Source organism: Pelodiscus sinensis, chromosome 18, assembly GCF_052426305.1.
Source record: "Pelodiscus sinensis isolate ZL-2025 chromosome 18, ASM5242630v1, whole genome shotgun sequence".
Lineage (NCBI taxonomy): Eukaryota > Metazoa > Chordata > Testudines > Trionychidae > Pelodiscus > Pelodiscus sinensis.
Genome location: NC_143069.1, coordinates 32,686,151 through 32,707,030, shown reverse-complemented (window position 1 = coordinate 32,707,030; position 20,880 = coordinate 32,686,151). Strand labels below are relative to the sequence as shown.

Below are 20,880 nucleotides of genomic sequence, written 5' to 3'. Positions count from 1 at the left end.
GGCTCCTGCCCCCCAGCCCTGCCCGAGCCCCTCACCCCGCCCCGCGGCTCCTGCCCCCCAGCCCTGCCGAGCCCCTCACCCCGCCCCGCGGCCCCCGCCCCCAGCCCTGCCCGAGCCCCTCACCCCGCCCCGCGGCCCTGCCCCCAGCCCTGCCCGAGCCCTTCACCCCGCCCCGCGGCTCCTGCCCCCCAGCCCTGCCGAGCCCCTCACCCCGCCCCGCGGCCCCTGCCCCCAGCCCTGCCCGAGCCCCTCACCCCGCCCCGCGGCCCCTGCCCCCCAGCCCTGCCCGAGCCCTTCACCCCGCCCCGCGGCCCCTGCCCCTCAGCCCTGCCCGAGCCCTTCACCCCGCCCCGCGGCTCCTGCCCCCCAGCCCTGCCCGAGCCCTTCACCCCGCCCCGCGGCCCCTGCCCCTCAGCCCTGCCCGAGCCCCTGCCCCCAGCCCCGCGGCTCCTGCCCCCCAGCCCTGCCCGAGCCCCTCAGCCCGCCCCGCGGCTCCTGCCCCCCAGCCCTGCCCGAGCCCTTCACCCCGCCCCGCGGCCCCCCCCGCCCCCCCAACCCTGCCCCGAGCCCCTGCCCCCGCCCCGCCCCTCAGCCCCCGCCCGAGCCCCGCCCCGCGTGTTTCTTTGTGATCCGGGACTCCCAGCTCTGAAGTTTCTCCCTAACTCCGGTCTCGGCCCCTCCCCCCCATCTGGCTACTCCAGGCCCATGGGGGGGGGGGGGGACCAGCTGCTCTACCTCGCCTGCCCTTCCCCCGGGCACCCGGACGGAGCCAGCGGCATCGCGCGCCCTGAGGCCGCCTTGCCCCCCGGCGGGGGCCCGGGGCCTGGGTCTCACGGCAGCGACACCCCCGGGGGCGGGGAAGGGAAAAGGGATCGGCCGGGCTCCGCCCCCCCCCCCATCTCCCGCGCGTGCCCCTTAGGTGGGAAGCAGCCGAGCGGACCGATCCCCCCCCCCCCGCAGCATCCCAGGGCTGCCCATCGCAGACACAGCCCGCCCCGTGCCCCCCTGCAGCTTCTGCCCCCCCCCCCAGCCCTGCCCCTGCCCCTCACTCCCTGCCGCCCCTGCCCCCCAGCCCCTCCCTCCCCACCCCCTGCCCCCCCAGCCCTCCCGGTGCCCCTCCCTCCCTGCACCCCCTGCCCCCCAGCCCTCCCGGTGCCCCTCCCTCCCTGCAGCCCCTGCCGCCCAGCCCTCCCGGTGCCCCTCCCTCCCTGCACCCCCTGCCCCCCCAGCCCTCCCGGTGCCCCTCCCTCCCTGCAGCCCCTGCCCCCCAGCCCTCCCGGTGCCCCTCCCTCCCTGCAGCCCCTGCCCCCCAGCCCTCCCGGTGCCCCTCACTCCCTCCCTGCAGCCCCTGCCCCCCCAGCCCTGCCGGTGCCCCTCCCTCCCTGCAGCCCCTGCCCCCCAGCCCTCCCGGTGCCCCTCCCTCCCTGCAGCTCCTGCCCCCCAGCCCCGCCGGTGTCCCTCCCTCCCTCCCGCCCGCAGCCCCCTTCCCTTGGCCACTCGCTTCTCCTGCTCCCCAGACTCGCCCAGCTCTGCTGGGCCCAGCGGGCAGGAAGCGAAGAGGCTGAGCCCGGGCGTGCGGCCGGTTTCCCGCTCTGTAAATCTGCCCCCCCCTCCCCCCGCTGTGCCATGGGGGGGGCAAGGCCTGCTGGGGACATAGATCGCTGGGGGTGTCGATGCGGGGGGGGGTTAAAACAGCCCCCCCCGCACGTGCACAGCAGCTCCCCCCCCAATTAGCCAGATCAGGCTCCTGTCAGTCCTGGGGAGCTAATGGGATGCGATGGGGCCAGGCTGGGGCTTGCGGGGGGAGGGGGACAGAGCCCCCCCCCAGTCTTGCCCTTCTCGGCAGGGTAGGCCGGGCGAAGGGTGCAGTTTGGGGGGGGGAGAGCTCTGGGACAGCTGGGTGGGGCAGGGGAATGGCTGACCCAGACCTGCCCCTTCTCCTCTCCCATTCTACTCTGTGCCCCCCAGGGCCCCCAGCTCTCTCCCACTCCCCTCCCCCCATCCCTGGCCGAGCCCCCCTCCCTCCTCCCCCTTCCCACACCGCTCGCGCGCTTTGCATTTTTAATTGTGATTCTCTCAGCTACACGGATTTGTACTTAACCCCCTGCCCCCCTGGGCCACCCCCAGCCCCCTGGCCCCGCCCCCAGCTCCCTGACCTCCCCTGGCACCCCCAGCACCGCCCCCATCTCCTTGCCCCCCTTCCCCAGCAATGCAGCCCCAGCTCCCCACAGCTGGAGAGATCAGTGCGGGGGGGGGGGGTTTGAGGAGTTGGGGGGCCAATGGGGAGCCTGTCTGGGGGGTTGCAGAAGCATATGAGGTGGTTGCCCCATTTCTGGGGAACAGGCGGGGGTAGAGATTTTAGGGGGGCTGTGCGTGGGGGAGGGGATGTCACCTCCTCTAGCCCCTTTTCCGTCCTACGGGGGGGGGGGGCTCTGATAGCTTCCCCCACAGGATGAGGGATTTGGGGCCTGCAGGGGGAGGGGGAGGGGGCTGGCAGACAGGCGAGGATGGAGGGGGGAGGAGGCTGCCAGGGCGGGGGGGCGCTGGGGGCTGCCAGGCAGGATCTGGTGTCAGACACAGGAGAAGGGGCTCGGGGCTACGAAGAGTCGGCGCACGGCCGGCTGCCCAGCTGAGGGAATTGGGGGGGGCTGTGGCAATGCCAATGGGGGTACAGAGTGAAGGCCACGCGGGGGGCTAGGCTGGAGGAGCGGGTGCTGTGCTTTGGGCCCGTCCATGCTGCCCACCCCACAGCCACTATGGGGCAGGAAGGGGTAGGGATGGGGCTGGTCCAGTCCAGCTCCCTTGAGATCGGCAACACCCCCCCCCACGACACAGAGACACCCCCCCTCGCGACACAGCGACACCCCCCCCCCCAGCGACACAGCGACATCACCCCCCCGCGACACAGAGACACCCCCCCCGCGACACAGAGACACCCCCCCTCGCGACACAGCGACACCCCCCCCCCCAGCGATACAGCGACATCACCCCCCCGCGACACAGAGACACCCCCCCAGCGACACAGAGACATCACCCCCCCCAGCGACACAGAGACACCCCCTCAGTGACATCACCCCCCCACGACACAGAGACATCACCCCCCCAGCGACACAGAGACACCCCCTCAGTGACATCACCCCCCCCAGCGACACAGAGACACCCCCCCAGCAGAACATCACCCCCCAGCGACACAGAGACATCACCCCCCAGACACAGAGACACCCCCTCAGTGACATCACCCCCCCCAGCGACACAGAGACACCCCCCAGCAACATCACCCCCCAGCGACACAGAGACATCACCCCCCCCAGCGACACAGAGACATCACCCCCACACTGCCCCCTGCCTGGCTGCCCAGAGCTCGGCACAGAACCCAGGAGTCCTGGCTCCCAGCCCCCCCTCCCCCCGCTCTAACCACTAGGCCCCCCCTTGCCTCTCAGGTGCTGTTCCATGGGGCTCCACCCCTGCCCACAGCCCAGCCAGTGCCCCTCACTCCCGACCTGCAGCCCCTGCCCCCAGCCCTGGGCCCCCCTCCCCCAGCAGTTTCCTACCTGCCCTGAGCTCACCTGTTCTCCCCGCCACCCTGGGCGGGGCTGCGGTTTGGGGGTGGGGCAGGTTTCTGCCAATCATATTTGGGGGTGCTAGAAACAGACACCCCCATTCTCCTGCCCCCCACTTCTCTGCCCCCTCATTTTGGGCCTGGCAGCCCTCGCCCCCCCCTTTTCAATCACTGGAGCTTCGCCTGATACTCCAAGGCTGCTCCCCTGTCCCCCCCCCCCCCCGCTCCTTCCCCTCCTGCCCCTCCCCCCCACCCATTGGAGGGAATTAAGTTCAAAGCTGACACTGCAGCTTAGTACAAATGTCACCACACGGCGGCCCCCCCCGCCCCCCCAGCGCCTGGGAACTTTATTTATTTCTCTATGTGCCCGGTTGGCAGCCAGACGCTGCACGGAGCTGGGCACAGAGGCAGGGGCCAGCCAGGGGCTCAGAGGTGGGGCAGAGGCAGGGGCAGGGGGATGGGGCACCTGGGAGCAGCCAGGGGGCAGGGATGAAGAGTGGGGGGGGTCAGAGATAGGGGTGCGGCGCTGGTACAACGGGGAGCTAGAGGCAGCCAACAAGAAGACCCCCTCCTTTGTCCAGGATGGTGGGTAAGGTATGTGGGGGGGCATTGTATGAACGTGGGGGGGCAGTGGGGGGGTTGCAGTGCCGGGGAAAGGGGCCATGGGGGGGGTCGGGTGCCAAGGAGAGGGGTCATGGGGGGCTCGTGGTACCAAGGGAGAGGGGCCGTGGGGGGGGGGGTCATGGTGCCAGGGGTTGGGGCCATGGGGGGTCACAGTGCCGGGGGTTGGGGCAGTGGTGGGGGTCACAGTGGGAGTCATGGTGCTGGGGACTGGGGGGGGTCACGGTGCCGGGGGAGAGGGGCCGTGGGGGGGGGTCGCGGTGCTGGGGGTCGCGGTGCTGGGGAAGGGGCAGTGAGAGGTTGTGGTCCATGAGGGCAGTAGGGGGTACTGGATAGGTTGGGGGCTGGGCTCCCCAGTGCCTCATCCCCACAAATCCCTGGTGGATTCCTTTCGGGGGGGGTCCCCTTACCTGTGGGTCCCTGCCCGCCTCCCTCATGGACCTTTCCCGGCTCCCCCCGTTAACCCAGTTATATCCCTTAGCAGCAGCTCCTCGCTCCCCGCCTCCCCCCCGCACTGGACAGAGGCTGGGGTGGGGGCAGGGGAATTTTCCATTCCCCCCTTCCGCTGTTTTTTGTTCCCATGTCTCCTTTGCAGGTGGGCGGACGGCATTCGCTGCGTTAGTACCTGGTACTGACCGAGACACCGGCACCGACCGGATCTCCCCGGCACCGACCGGATCTCCCTGGTACTGACCGGATCTCTCTGGCACCAACCGGATCTCCCCGGCACCGACCGGATCTCCCTGGTACTGACCGGATCTCCCTGGCACCGACCAGATCTCTCCGGCACCGACCGGATCTCCCTGGTACTGACCGGATCTCTCTGGCACCGACCGGATCTCTCCAGCACTGACCGGATCTCTCTGGCACCGACCGGATTTCCCTGGCAACAACCAGATCTCCCCAGCAATAACCGTAACCGCCCCCCAGCACCGACCAGATCGCCCCGCAACGACCCAGGTACCAGCATCAGGGGCCTGGGGTGCTGGGGGTGACAGGAGATAGAATGGGGCAACTCTCCATGGGCCCCCGCCCCCGCCGGTGCCCCTCACGCCCAGTCCTCAAGCTGTGTTCATGGGGGGAGAGGCCTGCAGGGTTTTGGGGGACAGGGCAGGACAGCTGAGCCTTGCCAAAGGGCAGCTGAGAACCCGCCCCCCAAGGGCGGGGGGCTGGCACGTCGGGGGTAGCATCTGGAGAGAAAGGCAGGAGAGACGGCTGGAGGGGGGTGGGGCGGACGGACAGATGCACACACGGATGGACAAACGGGCGGATGGATGGACAGAGATGGATGAGAGATCGACGGAGGGCTGGACGGACAGACAGCGAGACAGATGGACAGACGCAGAGGGGCGGAGGGCTGGACGGACCCAGCGGGACGGACGGACATCGGCGGCAGCCTGTTTGCTCCCGCAGGTCTCACTGGACTCACATCCCTGCAGGAGCCATTCTGCTCCGTGCCTCAGTTTCCCCCTGTGCGCAATAGGGCTGGGGGCCCAAGCTTCCTCGGGGGCAGGGAGAGCTGGGCCCAGCCCTCAGCCCAGCTCCACTGCCCTTGGCCAGGGCCAGAAACCGGGGAGACTGCAGCTGGGTCCCCAAGCAGTAGAGTGGGGGGCAGGGCTAGGCTGGCAGGCACTCTGGGGGGTCCGGGGGGGACGCTGCGGCGCCTGGGCCCCGGTGACTTTGCGGCAGGGGCTTCTGGTTCCCCAGGCAAGGTCCCGGGCTGGGCCCCGTGTTGGCAGCCCCTGGGGGCGGCGTTGTCCCCGTATCGCTGGCCCAGCGCCCCGCCCCAGAGCCAGCCGCCCCGGTCACCGGGCGTCTGTCTGCTCCCGCTCTCTGCAGGCCCCATGCCCTGTGCCTAGGGGGGGCACCCGACCCGGCCCCACCGCCCCGGCCGTGGCCCATGGGGGCGGATGGGATGTACGAGAAGATCAGGATGCTCAATATTCAGAACACGGGCTGGGGCGGCCGGCAGGACTGGTACCAGGACGGGCTGCTCCCCGGGCAGCCCAACCCAGGTAGGTGTGGGGCAAAGGCACCCAGCCCCCCAGCAGAGCCCCCCTGGCCTGAGCCCCCCCACACCTCCCCGCCCGGCCGGCACCCCCTCATGTTGCGCCCCCTGGCCCCTGCCCCCTGCCCGGCCTGCGCCCCCCCCTCCCTGGCCGGCGTCCCCCCTGCCCAGCGTCCCCCCTGCCCCTCCACCCAGCCTGTGCTCCCCACACTGCCCCCCCGCCCAGCCTGCACCTCCCGACACTCCCCCCGCCCAGCCTGCACTCCCCCACACCGTCCCTGGGCCTGTCCTCCCCCACACGGCCCCCCCGCCCGGCTGGTACTCCCCACACAGCCTCCCAGGCCTGTGCTCCCCACACTGCCCCCCCACGGCTCCCCCGGCTGCGCTCCCCACACCACCCTGCTCCCTCCCCTTCCTTCTCCGCCCTCCCGCCGTTGCTGGGGTGTGTCTCACTGTGACTCTGGCACAGCCCTTCCCCACGGAGCTGGGGGGGTGGTTTGGGGGCGATGGGGGGCTGGCGATGGAGGGCAGGAGCCGGCGCCCCTCCCCCCCTCCCTGGCACGGAGTGGCTGGCCTGTCACCTGCCCGGCGGGGGCTGGGAAGCGTTGCGGGCGGGGGGGGGGGGGAGCCAGCCGGGGCTGTCGCTTCACATCAGGGTGGCCGGGCTGACGGGCGGTTTGTGTCCCCCGCGGGCGCTGGGCGCAGCGCGAGCTGACGGGCAGCGCCGCGACGGGGGGGCAGCGGGCAGAGAGGGGGAGAACGTACCCCTCCTCCCCCGCACCGTGGTGCCCCCCACTGCGACCCCCAGTCCTGCCAGTGGCCCCCACGCTGACCCCCAGCCCAGCCGGGGTCCCCCCCTGTGACCCTCAGTCCCCCCCAGCCCATCCAGTGCCCCCCACTGTGACCCCCCCAGCCTCCCCCCAGCCCAGCCGGTGCCCCCCACACTGACCCCCACCCCAACCGGTGTCCCCCACTGTGACCCCCAGCCCCTCCCAGCCCAGCCGGTGCCCCCCACACTGACCCCCAGCTCAACCGGTGTCCCCCACTGTGACCCCCAGCCCCTCCCAGCCCAGCCGGTGCCCCCCACACTGACCCCCAGCTCAGCTGTGACCCTCAGTCCCCCCCAGCCCAGCCGGTGCCCCCCACTGTGACCCCCAGCCTCCCCCCAGCCCAGCCGGTGCCCCCCACACTGACCCCCACCCCAACCGGTGTCCCCCACTGTGACCCCCAGCCCCTCCCAGCCCAGCCGGTGCCCCCCACACTGACCCCCAGCTCAGCCGGTGTCCCCCACTGTGACCCCCAGCCCCTCCCAGCCCAGCCGGTGCCCCCCACACTGACCCCCAGCTCAGCCGGTGTCCCCCACTGTGACCCCCAGCCCCCCGCTTGCCCCCCCAGCCCCCAGCCCAACAGGTGCCCCCCACTGTGACCCCCAGGCCCTCCCCAGCCCAGCCGGTGCCCCCCACTGTGCCCCCCAATCCCCCCAGCCCAGCCAGTGTCCCTCACTCCAGCCTGCAGCCCACAGCTGAGTTGGCCTGTCTCCCGTTGGCGCCCGTTTGCACGCCCCTCGGGGCGTGTCCCAAAACGCATCCCACAGGGGAGGGACGGTGGAGCGGACGGGCGGGTCTGGGGAGGGTTGGGGTTAGAGGGACCATGGGGGGGCACGACACATCTCCCCCCTTTACCTCCCCCCAGACAGCTGCCAGCAGCTGGAGGGGGGCCCGGAGCCGGAGCTGCCCCCTGGGGCTGGCGCCGACGAACCGGACGACTCGCAGCTCCGGCTGCAGCTGAAACGCAAACTGCAGCGGAACCGGACGTCCTTCAGCCAGGAGCAGATCGAGGCCCTGGAGAAAGGTGCCGGGGGGGGGGGGGGCCTGTCATGGCTCACAGGCCGCGCCCACACTTGGCCCCTCGGTCCCCAGGCGGGGCCCCCCCAGGGCGGCAGCCGCTTCTTGGGGACCCCCTCTCTCGGGGGGCACCTCTCACCTGGGGGGGTCGCCCCTCCGGCGCCTCTCAGGCCCTTCAGCCACCTGCCGCCCCTTGTCTGTCTGGCCGGACCCGGCCGTGTCCTCTGAGCAGGGTCTGCCGGGTCACCAGGGCCCCGGGCGCCGGTTCTGGGCTGGTCTCCGCAGCCACAAACTCCCTCCCCCTTGTGGCATTAACCAGTAACACCCGGGCCCTGAGCGCCCCCCTGCCTGCAGCCCCCCTGAACCCCAAACTCCCCACCGCCCCGAAGCAGGCCCTGCCCCCCAAGTCAGCGAGACTCCCTCCCCCACTCAGCGGCTGCTCCAGCCCTACAGCCGGGCCCTGCCATGGCCTTCCTCCAGCTTCCTGGGCAAGAGGCGTCCCCTGGTCACACCCCCGCCTTTGGGTAGCGGCGGGAGGCTGTCACACCCAATGCCCCACCCCCTATAGGGCTTGGTGCCCAGGGAAACTGAGGCACGCGCCGGGGTGTGCCTGGGGTGGCCGGAGATGGGGGAGATCCTGAGTATATCCAGTTGTCCCAGGCTGGGAGCTCAGGAGCCGCTCTGAGTGAAGTCAGGGCGGAGGGGGTGGGGTGCAGGGCTCCCTTCAGGGACCCCCAAGGAACATCCCGTGCCCCCCAGGGCCCTGCCCCCCTACCCCGCAGCCAGCCAGGAGGTCCAACCAATGGGCACACGGCCGGGGTACTCACTGACAGGCACACGGCCAGGGTACTCACTGACAGGCACACGGCCGGGGTACTCGCTGACAGGCACACGGCCGGGGTACTCACTGACGGGCAAACGACCGGGGTACTCGCTGACAGGCACACGGCCGGGGTACTCGCTGACAGGCACACGGCCGGGGTACTCGCCGACGGGCACACGGCCGGGGTACTCGCCGACAGGCACACGGCCGGGGTACTCGCCGACAGGCACACGGCCGGGGTACTCACGGACGGGCACACGGCCGGGGTACTCGCCGACAGGCACACGGCCGGGGTACTCGCCGACGGGCACACGGCCGGGGTACTCGCCGACAGGCACACGGCCAGGGTACTCGCCGACAGGCACACGGCCGGGGTACTCGCCGACAGGCACACGGCCGGGGTACTCGCCGACGGGCACACGGCTGGGGTACTTGGCGACAGGCACATGGCCGGGGTACTCGCCGACGGGCACACGGCCGGGGTACTCGCCGACAGGCACACGGCCGGGGTACTCGCCGACGGGCACACGGCTGGGGTACTTGCCGACGGGCACACGGCCGGGGTACTCGCCGACGGGCACACGACCGGGGTACCTGCCCTGCAGGGGTCGCTGCAACACTCACCTCCTTGTGCAACAGGGAGACACTCGTGCAACACACGAGGAAACCAAGGCTCGCACTATTCACGAGAAAACGTTACAAATGTTCACACATGCGTGGGGGGGCATTCCAGGGATGCACAGGCGGGCCAATGGACACATCAGGGGGCTGCGATTTGGTGGGAGTGGGGAGTGGCTGGCATTTGGGGGCAGAACTTGTAGGGACACCAGGGAGCCGCTGGCGTATCGAGGGGAGGGATCCAGGGCAGAGGGTGTCTCTGAGCGCTCTGTCCCCACGCAGAGTTCGAGCGCACCCACTACCCCGACGTCTTCGCCCGGGAGCGCCTGGCCGCCAAGATCGACCTGCCCGAGGCCCGGATCCAGGTGAGGGAGACCCCCGAGGCCCCAGGGAGCCCCTGGCCCAGGAGACCCCCCCCCAACACCCCAGAGAGCCCCTGGCCCAAGGGAGACCCCCCCCGACACCCCAGAGAGCCCCTGGCCCAAGGGAGACCCCCCCTCCGACACCCCAGAGAGCCCCTGGCCCAAGGGAGACCCCCCCTCCGACACCCCAGAGAGCCCCTGGCCCAAGGGAGACCCCCCTCCGACACCCCAGAGAGCCCCTGGCCCAGGAGACCCCCCCCCCCCCGATGCCCCAGAGAGCCCCTGGCCCGGGGAGACCCCCCCTCCGACACCCCAGAGAGCCCCTGGCCCAGGAGACCCCCCCCCGATGCCCCAGAGAGCCCCTGGCCCGGGGAGACCCCCCCTCCGACACCCCAGAGAGCCCCTGGCCCGGGGAGACCCCCCCTCCGACACCCCAGAGAGCCCCTGGCCCAAGGGAGACCCCCCTCCGACACCCCAGAGAGCCCCTGGCCCAGGGGAGACCCCCCTCCGACACCCCAGAGAGCCCCTGGCCCAGGAGACCCTCCCCCCGATGCCCCAGAGAGCCCCTGGCCCGGGGAGACCCCCCCTCCGACGCCCCAGAGAGCCCCTGGCCCGGGGAGACCCCCCCTCCGACACCCCAGAGAGCCCCTGGCCCAAGGGAGACCCCCCTCCGACACCCCAGAGAGCCCCTGGCCCAGGGGAGACCCCCCTCCGACACCCCAGAGAGCCCCTGGCCCAGGAGACCCTCCCCCCGATGCCCCAGAGAGCCCCTGGCCCGGGGAGACCCCCCCTCCGACGCCCCAGAGAGCCCCTGGCCCAGGAGACCCTCCCCCCGATGCCCCAGAGAGCCCCTGGCCCAGGGGAGACCCCCCCTCCGACGCCCCAGAGAGCCCCTGGCCCAAGGGAGACCCCCCCCCAGGGTTACGTCTCTGCCCCCAGATAACTTCTCGGCCCTCAATGGGGAGACAGACCCGCAGCCCCCAGCGCTGCCTGCACAGGGCCCTGACCCCGGCTCCCCGCAGGTCTGGTTCTCCAATCGACGGGCCAAGTGGCGGCGCGAGGAGAAGCTGCGGAACCAGCGGCGCCAGGCGGGCGGGTCGGGGCACCTGGTCCTGGGCAGCGCGGGCTTCCCTGGCGGCGGGGCCTTTCCTGGCACGCCCCCCGCCGGCTCAGGTACCCCTGTGCCTCCCTGTGCCTGGTACCCCCCCCCCCCCCGCCGGCTCAGGTACCCCTGTGCCTCCCTGTGCCTGGTACCCCCCCCCGCCGGCCCAGGTACCCCTGTGCCTCCCTGTGCCTGGTACCCCCCCCCCCCCGCCGGCTCAGGTACCCCTGTGCCTCCCTGTGCCTGGTACCCCCGCCGGCTCAGGTACCCCTGTGCCTCCCTGTGCCTGGTACCCCCCCCCCCCCGCCGGCTCAGGTACCCCTGTGCCTGGTACCCCCCCCCCCCCGCCGGCTCAGGTACCCCTGTGCCTCCCTGTGCCTGGTACCCCCCCCCCGCCGGCTCAGGTACCCCTGTGCCTCCCTGTGCCTGGTACCCCCCCCCCCCGCCGGCTCAGGTACCCCTGTGCCCGGTACCCCCCCGCCGGCCCAGGTACCCCTGTGCCTCCCTGTGCCTGGTACCCCCCCCCGCCGGCTCAGGTACCCCTGTGCCTCCCTGTGCCTGGTACCCCCCCCCCCCGCCGGCTCAGGTACCCCTGTGCCTCCCTGTGCCTGGTACCCCCCCCCCGCCGGCTCAGGTACCCCTGTGCCTCCCTGTGCCTGGTACCCCCCCCCCCGCCGGCTCAGGTACCCCTGTGCCTCCCTGTGCCTGGTACCCCCCCCCCCCGCCGGCTCAGGTACCCCTGTGCCTCCCTGTGCCTGGTACCCCCCCCCCGCCGGCTCAGGTACCCCTGTGCCTCCCTGTGCCTGGTACCCCCCCCCCCCGCCGGCTCAGGTACCCCTGTGCCTCCCTGTGCCTGGTACCCCCCCCCGCCGGCTCAGGTACCCCTGTGCCTCCCTGTGCCTGGTACCCCCCCCGCCGGCTCAGGTACCCTTGTGCCTCCCTGTGCCTGGTACCCCCCCCCCCCCCGCCGGCTCAGGTACCCCTGTGCCTCCCTGTGCCTGGTACCCCCCCCCCGCCGGCTCAGGTACCCCTGTGCCTCCCTGTGCCTGGTACCCCCCCCCGCCGGCTCAGGTACCCCTGTGCCTCCCTGTGCCTGGTACCCCCCCCCCGCCGGCTCAGGTACCCCTGTGCCTCCCTGTGCCTGGTACCCCCCCCCCCGCCGGCTCAGGTACCCCTGTGCCTCCCTGTGCCTGGTACCCCCCCCCGCCGGCTCAGGTACCCCTGTGCCTCCCTCCCTGCCCGGTACCCCCCCCCCCCCCCCCGCCGGCTCAGGTACCCCTGTGCCTCCCTCCCTGCCCGGTACCCCCCCGCCGGCTCAGGTACCCCTGTGCCTCCCTCCCTGCCTGGTACCTCCCCCCGCCGGCTCAGGTACCCCTGTGCCTCCCTCCCTGCCTGGTACCCCCCCCCCCGCCGGCTCAGGTACCCCTGTGCCTCCCTCCCTGCCCGGTACCCCCCCCCCCCGCCGGCTCAGGTACCCCTGTGCCTCCCTCCCTGCCTGGTACCCCCCCCCCCCCGCCGGCTCAGGTACCCCTGTGCCTCCCTCCCTGCCTGGTACCCCCCCGCCGGCTCAGGTACCCCTGTGCCTCCCTCCCTGCCTGGTACCCCCCCCGCCGGCTCAGGTACCCCTGTGCCTCCCTCCCTGCCTGGTACCCCCCCCCCCGCCGGCTCAGGTACCTCTGTGCCTCCCTCCCTGCCTGGTACCCCCCCCCCCGCCGGCTCAGGTACCCCTGTGCCTCCCTCCCTGCCTGGTACCCCCCCCGCTGGCTCAGGTACCCCTGTGCCTCCCTCCCTGCCTGGTACCCCCCCCGCCGGCTCAGGTACCCCTGTGCCTCCCTCCCTGCCTGGTACCCCCCCCGCTGGCTCAGGTACCCCTGTGCCTCCCTCCCTGCCTGGTACCCCCCCGCCGGCTCAGGTACCCCTGTGCCTCCCTCCCTGCCTGGTACCCCCCCCCCCCCGCCGGCTCAGGTACCCCTGTGCCTCCCTCCCTGCCCGGTACCCCCCCGCCGGCTCAGGTACCCCTGTGCCTCCCTGTGCCTGGTACCCCCCCCCCGCGTTCCCTCCCTACCCCCCTGTGCCTGGTACCCCCCATGTTACCTCCCTGCCTGGTACCCCCCCCCCCCCGTCGGGTCAGGTACCCCTGTGCCTTCCTGTGCCCGGTACCCCCCCGCCGGGTCAGGTACCCCCTGTGCTGGTACCCCTCCGTGTTTCCTTCCTGTTCAGTCCCCCCACCGCATTCCCTCTCAGTGCCCAGTGCCCCCCCCACCATTCTCTCCCTGCTCAGTACCCCCCCATTGGGTCAGGTACCCCTGTGCCTGGTACCCCCCTGCGTTCCCTCCCTGCCCGGTACCCCCCCGCCGGGTCAGGTACCCCTGTGCCTGGTACCCCCCACGTTCCCTCCCTACCCCCCTGTGCCTGGTACCCCCCCGTGTTCCCTCCCTGCCCGGTACCCCCCCGCCGGGTCAGGTACCCCTGTGCCTGGTACCCCCCACGTTCCCTCCCTACCCCCCTGTGCCTGGTACCCCCCCATGTTACCTCCCTGCCTGGTACCCCCCCCGTCGGGTCAGGTACCCCTGTGCCTGGTACCCACACACACACATTCCTTCCCCACCCGGTACCCGCCCCGGCCTGGTTAGGTATGCCCGGTACCCCCCTGTGCCCAGTATCCCCCTGCCAGGTCAGGTACCCCCTGTGCCTGGTACCCTCCCTCATGTTTCCCCCCACACGATACCCCCCCGCCGGGTCAAGTGCACCCAGTACCCCCCCGCCGGGTCAGGTACCCCTGTGCCTTCCTGTGCCCGGTGTCCCCCCGGTCCTTTGTCTCCCTTCCCAGCCGGAGTTCTCCCCCCTGCCTGACCCTCAGGTGTGCTGCCCAATACGCCTCTGCAAGGAGCCAACCCCCCTCCCCACAGGGCTGCCTGGGACAGCAGGACCCACACACAGCACACAGAGTAACACAACCCCCACTACATCCCATCCCCCCCCACAACCCCCGCTACCTCCCACCTTGCTACTCTCTGTGCCTCTCCCATTGGGTCAGGTGCTCCTGGTACCCCCCATCCCCTGCCCGTACTGCTCCCAGTAAACCCCTGCTCTGGTAAATCCTGCTGGGCATTGGTCTCTTATTGCCCCCAGTATCCCCACTCTCCGCACCCCAGTACCTGTAAATATCAGCCCTGCACTGCCCCGCTCCCCGGCTGCAGCCTGTCGGCCGGTCCCTGAGCCCAGGCTGCCTGGTGGGGCTCACCCCCTTGTCCCACCACGGAGACACCTGCACAGCACACAGGGGAAACTGAGGCACGCCCATAGCGTTCAGAGTCCACACTCATTCCTGCTTCATCGCACCAGCACCCCGCCCCCGCCATCCACCCCCCATCACACCTCTAAGGTCCCCCACGTTTCCCCCCCATCCGCCCCCCCATCAGACCTCTCAGGGCTGCCATGTCCGCCCCCCCGCAGCCCACGAGTGACTGTTCTCTCCCTGCAGGGGCCATGCTGGGGCGCAGCGAGGGGCCCCTCCCCAACAGCTACGGGGCTCTGCCCCCCCTGCCCAGCTTCTCCATGGCCAACAGCCTCCCCATGCAGGTGAGAGGGGCTGGGACCCACTGGGAGGGGGGCCTGGAGGGGCGTGGGGCAGCATGGTGAAAGCTGAGCAGGGGGGTACCTGGAATTGACACGGGGGGCACTTGGCTTGCAGAGAAAAGGGGAAGCCTGGGGCGGTCGCAGGGGCCTCAGGCTGGGGACTAGGGAGGGTTTGGCCCAGGGTGGTTGGGGGAGTCGGCCCAGGGGGTCTGTGGGATCATAAGAGCGGCCAGACCGGGTCCAACCAAAGGTCCATCCGACCCTGGGTCCTGTCGGCCGACAGTGGCCAGTGCCTGGTGCCCCAGAGGGAGGGAGCACAACAGGGAACCCTCCCGTGATCCCTCCCATCACCCACCGCCAGACAAACAGCGGCCAGGAACACCACCCTCCCCAGCCTGGCTGACAGCCAGCGATGGGCCTAACCTCCATGAATCTGTCTCACTCTTTCTTGAACCCTGTTAAAGTTCTGGCCTTCACATCCTCTGGCGAGGAGTTCCACAGGTTGACTGTGCACTGATCAGGGTGGGGCTCGGCCCAGGGGAGGTCTGTGGGGTTGGGGGCCTTGGCCTGGGGGCTCTGGGGTGTGGAGGATTCGGATGGCAGGGCCCAGGGGGGCTCAGCACAGGCGTCTCACAGCCCTTCCCCCGCAGGCTGTCCAGCCGGTGGCCAACCAGGCCTCGTCCTACCCCTGCATGATCCCAGGCGGCTCTTCGGGGCGCGGCTATGACACCTACGGCCCGGCCCAGCTCCCAGCCCACATGGGCAGCCAGAACCTCGGCGCCGGCACCAGCACCTCCACCGGTGAGGGGGGGCCCTGCCCCGGGCCCCCCACGTGAGCAGACGGGTCGGGGGCAGGGCTAACGCCAGAGGCCGAGCAAAGGCTTCTGGGAGCAACACCAACTGTGGGTCCTGCCGCAGCCCAATGGGGCCCCTTCCCCGGCCTATATGGACCAGCTCCCCTGGACACAGGCTCTGAGGCCCGGCCTGGCCTGTACGGACCAGCTCCCCTTCCACACTGGCTCCGAGGCCCGGCCCGGCCTGTACGGACCAGCTCCCCTGGACACAGGCTCTGAGGCCCGGCCTGGCCTGTACGGACCAGCTCCCCTTCCACACTGGCTCCGAGGCCCAGCCCGGCCTGTACGGACCAGCTCCCCTCCCACACTGGCTCCGAGGCCTGGCCCGGCCTGTATGGACCAGCTCCCCTTCCACACAGGCTCCGAGGCCCGGCCCGGCCTGTATGGACCAGCTCCCCTGGACACAGGCTCTGAGGCCCGGCCCAGCCTGTACGGACCAGCTCCCCTTCCACACTGGCTCTGAGGCCCAGCCCGGCCTGTACGGACCAGCTCCCCTCCCACACTGGCTCCGAGGCCTGGCCCGGCCTGTATGGACCAGCTCCCCTTCCACACAGGCTCCGAGGCCCGGCCCGGCCTGTATGGACCAGCTCCCCTTCCACACAGGCTCCGAGGCCCGGCCCGGCCTGTATGGACCAGCTCCTCTTCCACACTGGCTCCGAGGCTCGACCCGTACGGACCAGCTCCCCTTCCACACAGGCTCCGAGGCCCGGCCCTGCCTGTACGGACCAGTTCCCCTTCTACACAGGCTCCGAGGCCCGGTCCGGCCTGTATGGACCAGCTCCCCTTCCACACTGGCTCCGAGGCCTGGCCCGGCCTGTATGGACCAGCTCCCCTTCCACACAGGCTCTAAGGCCCGGTCTGTACGGACCAGCTCCCCTTCCACACTGGCTCCGAGGCCCAGCCCTGCCTGTACGGACCAGCTCCCCTTCCACACAGACTCCGAGGCCCGGCCCGGCCTGTATGGACCAACTCTCCTTCTACACTGGCTCCGAGGCCCGGACCGGCCTGTACGGACCAGCTCCCCTTCCACACAGGCTCCGAGGCCCAGCCCGGCATGTACGGACCAGCTCCCCTTCCACACAGGCTCCGAGGCCCAGCCCGGCCTGTACGGACCATCTCCCCTTCCACACAGGTTGTGAGGCCCAACCCAGCATGTACGGACCAGCTCCCCTTCCACACAGGCTCCGAGGCCCAGCCCAGCATGTACGGACCAGCTCCCCTTCCACACTGGCTCCGAGGCCCGGCCCGGCCTGTACGGACCAGCTCCCCTTCCACACAGGCTCCGAGGCCCAGCCCGGCATGTACGGACCAGCTCCCCTTCCACACAGGCTCCGAGGCCCGGCCCAGCATGTACGGACCAGCTCCCCTGGACACAGGCTCCGAGGCCCAGCCCAGCATGTACGGACCAGCTCCCCTTCCACACAGGCTCCGAGGCCCGGCCCAGCATGTACGGACCAGCTCCCCTGGACACAGGCTCCGAGGCCCGGCCCGGCCTGTACAGACCAGCTACCCCAGACACAGGTTCTGAGGCCCGGCCCAGACTGTGTGGACCAGTAGTTTGGAGGCCTGTGTCACCGAATGTGGGGGAGTCCCTGGGCCCGGCCTCCCCCCCCGCCCACAGCCAGACGGGAAGCGTAGTCCAGACTTGTGGTGACAGGAGCCTGGAGCAGCCTGGGGAAGGCTCTGGGCCCCTGCCCAGCCCCCCATGCCCACTCGACTCCTCCCCCCGCCCCCCTGAACCAGCCCAAAACTAACTCACCCCCCTCCAGGCAGCTCTGCCCCCTCCTCTGCTCTGCTTCCCAGGCCAAGTGTCACCCGACTGAATCAGCTCAGGTGACAGGGACGGAGCCATTCCCTGCGTGCCACCCCTCAGGAGTGCTCCCCCAGAGATCCCACTCCCCACTGGGCACTGCACCCCCCACATAAACCCCCCCCCCCACACACACACAGTCACTACAGAGCAGCACAGGACAGTAGCATCACACACAGCACAACAAAGCACCCAGAGCGAATACCGTCCCCTCTACGTCACAGCCTGGAATGGCCCGTATGGACCAGCTGCCCCAGTCACAGGCGCCGAGGCCCAGCCTGGCCTGTATGGACCAGTAGCGGACATGGCCCGTATGGACCAGCTCCCCCGGTCACAGGCGCCGAGGTCCAGCCTGGCCTGTATGGACCAGTAGCGGACATGGCCCGTATGGACCAGCTCCCCCGGTCACAGGCGCCGAGGTCCAGCCTGGCCTGTATGGACCAGTAGCGGACATGGCCCGTATGGACCAGCTCCCCCGGTCACAGGCGCCGAGGCCCAGCCTGGCCTGTACGGACCAGTAGCGGACATGGCCCGTATGGACCAGCTGCCCCGGTCACAGGCCCCGAGGCCCAGCCTGGCCTGTACGGACCAGTAGCGGACATGGCCCGTATGGACCAGCTGCCCTGGTCACAGGCCCCGAGGCCCAGCCTGGCCTGTACGGACCAGTAGCTTTGAGGCCGGACATGGCCCGTATGGACCAGCTGCCCCTGGGCAGTAGCCCTGAGGCCGAGCACACCCTGTATGGCCTGGGGGAGGGGTCCTTTGCGGCTCTGTCTCCTGCCTGCCTAACCCCCCATCTCTCTCTGCCCCCAGGTCTGATCTCCCCCGGCGTGTCGGTCCCCGTGCAGGTGCCTGGCGGGGACCCGGACCTCCCCCAGTATTGGCCCCGTCTCTAATGCTGGGAGCAAACGGATTCTTCCCAGGGGGAGGGGAGGGGGTTGGGCCCTGGGAAGGGGGGGTGGGGCTTCCCCCAGCTGCCCAGGCGAGGTCCTAGCCAGGAAGGGGGAGCGTCCTGCCCCCTGGTCTCCGGTGTCCCCCCCACATCCCTGCATGTCGGTGTGTGTCTGTTAGAGCCGCTGTGTCCCTGCTGCTGTCAGACTCTGCCCCCCCATGTGGTGTGTCCTGGGAGGGGGGCAGACCCCGCATTGCTGCACCTTCCCCTCCCCCACTGGGGGGGGGCGGCACCTCGTCTTGTGCTCCCCACCCCCACCCCTGAGAGAGGGATCAGTAGCAACCAATGGGAGCTGGCAAAGGATTCTGGGAGCCATGCCCGGCCTGCACGGACCCCGCAAAGGATTCTGGGATACACGTCAACTCGTCCAGGCTGGGGGACCTGTCAGCTCCTTGTCCTCCAGGGGCATGACGGGATAGTGGGTGATCCCTCCTTGTCCAGGGTGGCCCCCATCTTTCCCTGCATGGATGGACCCATCTGGGGCTGGCAGATCCCGGGGTGGGATAAAGGCCCCATTCGGCCTCCCCCCCCCATGACACAGACCCCTGGCCTGTCCCGCCCCCACGGGCTCTGCCCCCTCATGACCTCACTCTGAGCCCCCCTCTGTGGTAGGTTGTCCGGTATGTCAATAAAGGCCGTCTGTAAATATCAACAGGCCCTGTGTCTGTCCCTCTGTCCGTCCAGCTGTGTGGGATACACCCCCCCACAGGCCCTTCCAGCCCAGCCCCTCCCTGCTCTGGGCAGGGGAGACCCTACAATAACACCATGCTGGTGCAAGGCCCCGGGCGCGCCGGCTGCTGCAGGAAACAGCATTTGGCTGCCAAGGGCGGGGGGGGGGGAGGAGGAAACACCTGGGACATCCGGGGTGGTTCATACCCCCTGCCCCCGCGCTGGGTCTCCCACACACCCTAGGTCAGCAGGGCGTGCTGGGGGGGAGCAGAGACCCCCTAGTCTCATCATCCCACCCCCATCGGGCCCATTATAGCACCCACCCCAGACCGCCCCCAACCTCCACTGCCCCCCATCCCCCGCTGCTCCCCCTCCCCTCAGCAGAACTGCAGCAAAGCTGGTGACAGGGATCCCGAGGCTCCCGGGGCGATGGGGGTGCAGGGGGGGGATGTCAGGACAGATCAGTGTCAGGCCGGGCGAGGAGACTGGGGGGATGGGAGCCGAGGTAGAGGCAATGGAGAGGGACCCCCGGCCCCATGGCCTCCCCCACGGGTCCCCCGCGCTGTGCACCCACCGCTGCCCCCCACATGCATCCTCATGTGACTGCATCCCCCCCTGCTGTTCCCCAGCCCTCCTCACACAGGGGGCACAGCCCCAGCTGGGGGGCCTTGCTCAATTCCCCCATCCTGGAGTCCTCGGATGCAGCAAAAAACGGCCCCCCCATGTCCAATGTGGTCCCCCACATCCATGGCCTCTGCCCCACTGCCTCTCCACCCCCCACATCCACTGCCCCACTGCCTCTCTGCTCCCCACATCCACAGCCCCTGCCCCACTGCCTCTCCACCCCTGACATCCACTGCCCCACTGCCTCTCTGCTCCCCACATCCACAGCCCCTGCCCCACTGCCTCTCTGCCCCCCACATCCACTGCCCCACTGCCTCTCTGCTCCCCACATCCACAGCCCCTGCCCCACTGCCTCTCCCCCCCCACATCCACTGCCTCTCCGCCCCCCCCCCACATCCACTGCCCCACTGCCTCTCTGCTCCCCACATCCACGGCCTCTGCCCCACTGCCTCTCCGCCCCCCACATCCACTGCCCCACTGCCTCTCTGCTCCCCACATCCACAGCCCCTGCCCCCCCACGCTGCCTCTCCGCCCCCCACATCCACTGCCCCCTCTCCGCCCCCCACATCCACTGCCCCACTGCCTCTCCGCCCCCCACATCCACTGCCCCACTGCCTCTCTGCTCCCCACATCCACAGCCCCTGCCCCACTGCCTCTCCACCCCCGACAGCCACAGCCCCTGCCCCACTGCCCCCCACTCAGCTGTCCCTCCCCTCACTGCCCCTCTGCTTCCACATCCACTGCCCCCTCCCCCCGCTCCGGCTTGGCTCCGTGTGATCTCTCGCCGGGTCACGTCCCATCAGCTCCGAGCGCGGCTCCCCTGGCTGCTGGGGGGGGGGGGGGGCTCGGGTAGCTCGCGGATCCGAGTTACAGACTCCTGTGAAAGCGACTCCCCCTCCCGCCCCCGCGCCCCCCACCTGCAGCGACCGACGGGCCGGGGGGGGGTGCAGGGTCTGGAGGGCTGAGAAGGGGGTTGGGAAACCCCGCAGCGTCCCCCAAAAGTGGAAGAGCCCCAACCAGAGCAGCCCCCCCGCCCCCCCGCAGCTGAGATTTCTGACCCACCATGGCCCCCCGCCCGAGCTGTTTTCTTAACCCTTTCGGGGTGCGGCTGCCTCGCGGTTCCTGTTGCCGTTGCCCCCCCACCCTGCCCCAACGTGGGAACCACAGACCCACCCACCGGGCCCCCACCCCCGAAACCTCCCGAGGGAGGATGTGGTTGGAGGGCTTGGCGAAGGCGGGGGGCACCCGAGGGGCAGGGAGGCTGGAGGGGGAGGGGGCTGAGAGGGCAGGTATCCCGCCCCCCACCCTGCCAGCCCGGCGCTGGCCTCCCCCCGCTTAGGGGACCGGGAGGTGCCCAAGTCAACTGCGGGGGGGCGGGTCCTACCCTTGGCCCGGGCGAGCCGCCACCGACCGGCGGCTGCGCCCTGCCCGAGCTGGGGGGGGGGGGGGATGGGC

The 20,880-nt window shown here is 70.8% G+C and overlaps 1 protein-coding gene across 2 annotated transcripts; it reads left to right on the top strand.

The window, feature by feature from the left end:
• The first annotated feature begins 3,930 nt into the window (after positions 1–3,930).
• On the top strand, positions 3,931–18,678 carry LOC142825104 (paired box protein Pax-6-like). 2 transcript variants are annotated; one of them, XM_089770131.1, is made up of 9 exons: positions 3,931–3,991; positions 4,776–5,140; positions 6,020–6,195; positions 7,881–8,039; positions 9,756–9,838; positions 10,858–11,008; positions 14,422–14,519; positions 15,167–15,317; positions 17,994–18,678. In XM_089770131.1, exons 3-9 carry the CDS (start codon positions 6,081–6,083, stop codon positions 18,074–18,076), a joined length of 840 nt encoding a protein of 279 aa, XP_089626257.1. In that variant the 5' UTR covers positions 3,931–3,991; positions 4,776–5,140; positions 6,020–6,080; the 3' UTR covers positions 18,077–18,678. The 2 variants fall into 2 exon arrangements, with proteins under 2 accessions (XP_089626257.1, XP_089626255.1); XM_089770129.1 differs by lacking the exon at positions 3,931–3,991 and adding an exon at positions 3,998–4,153.
• The last annotated feature ends 2,202 nt before the right edge of the window (positions 18,679–20,880 follow it).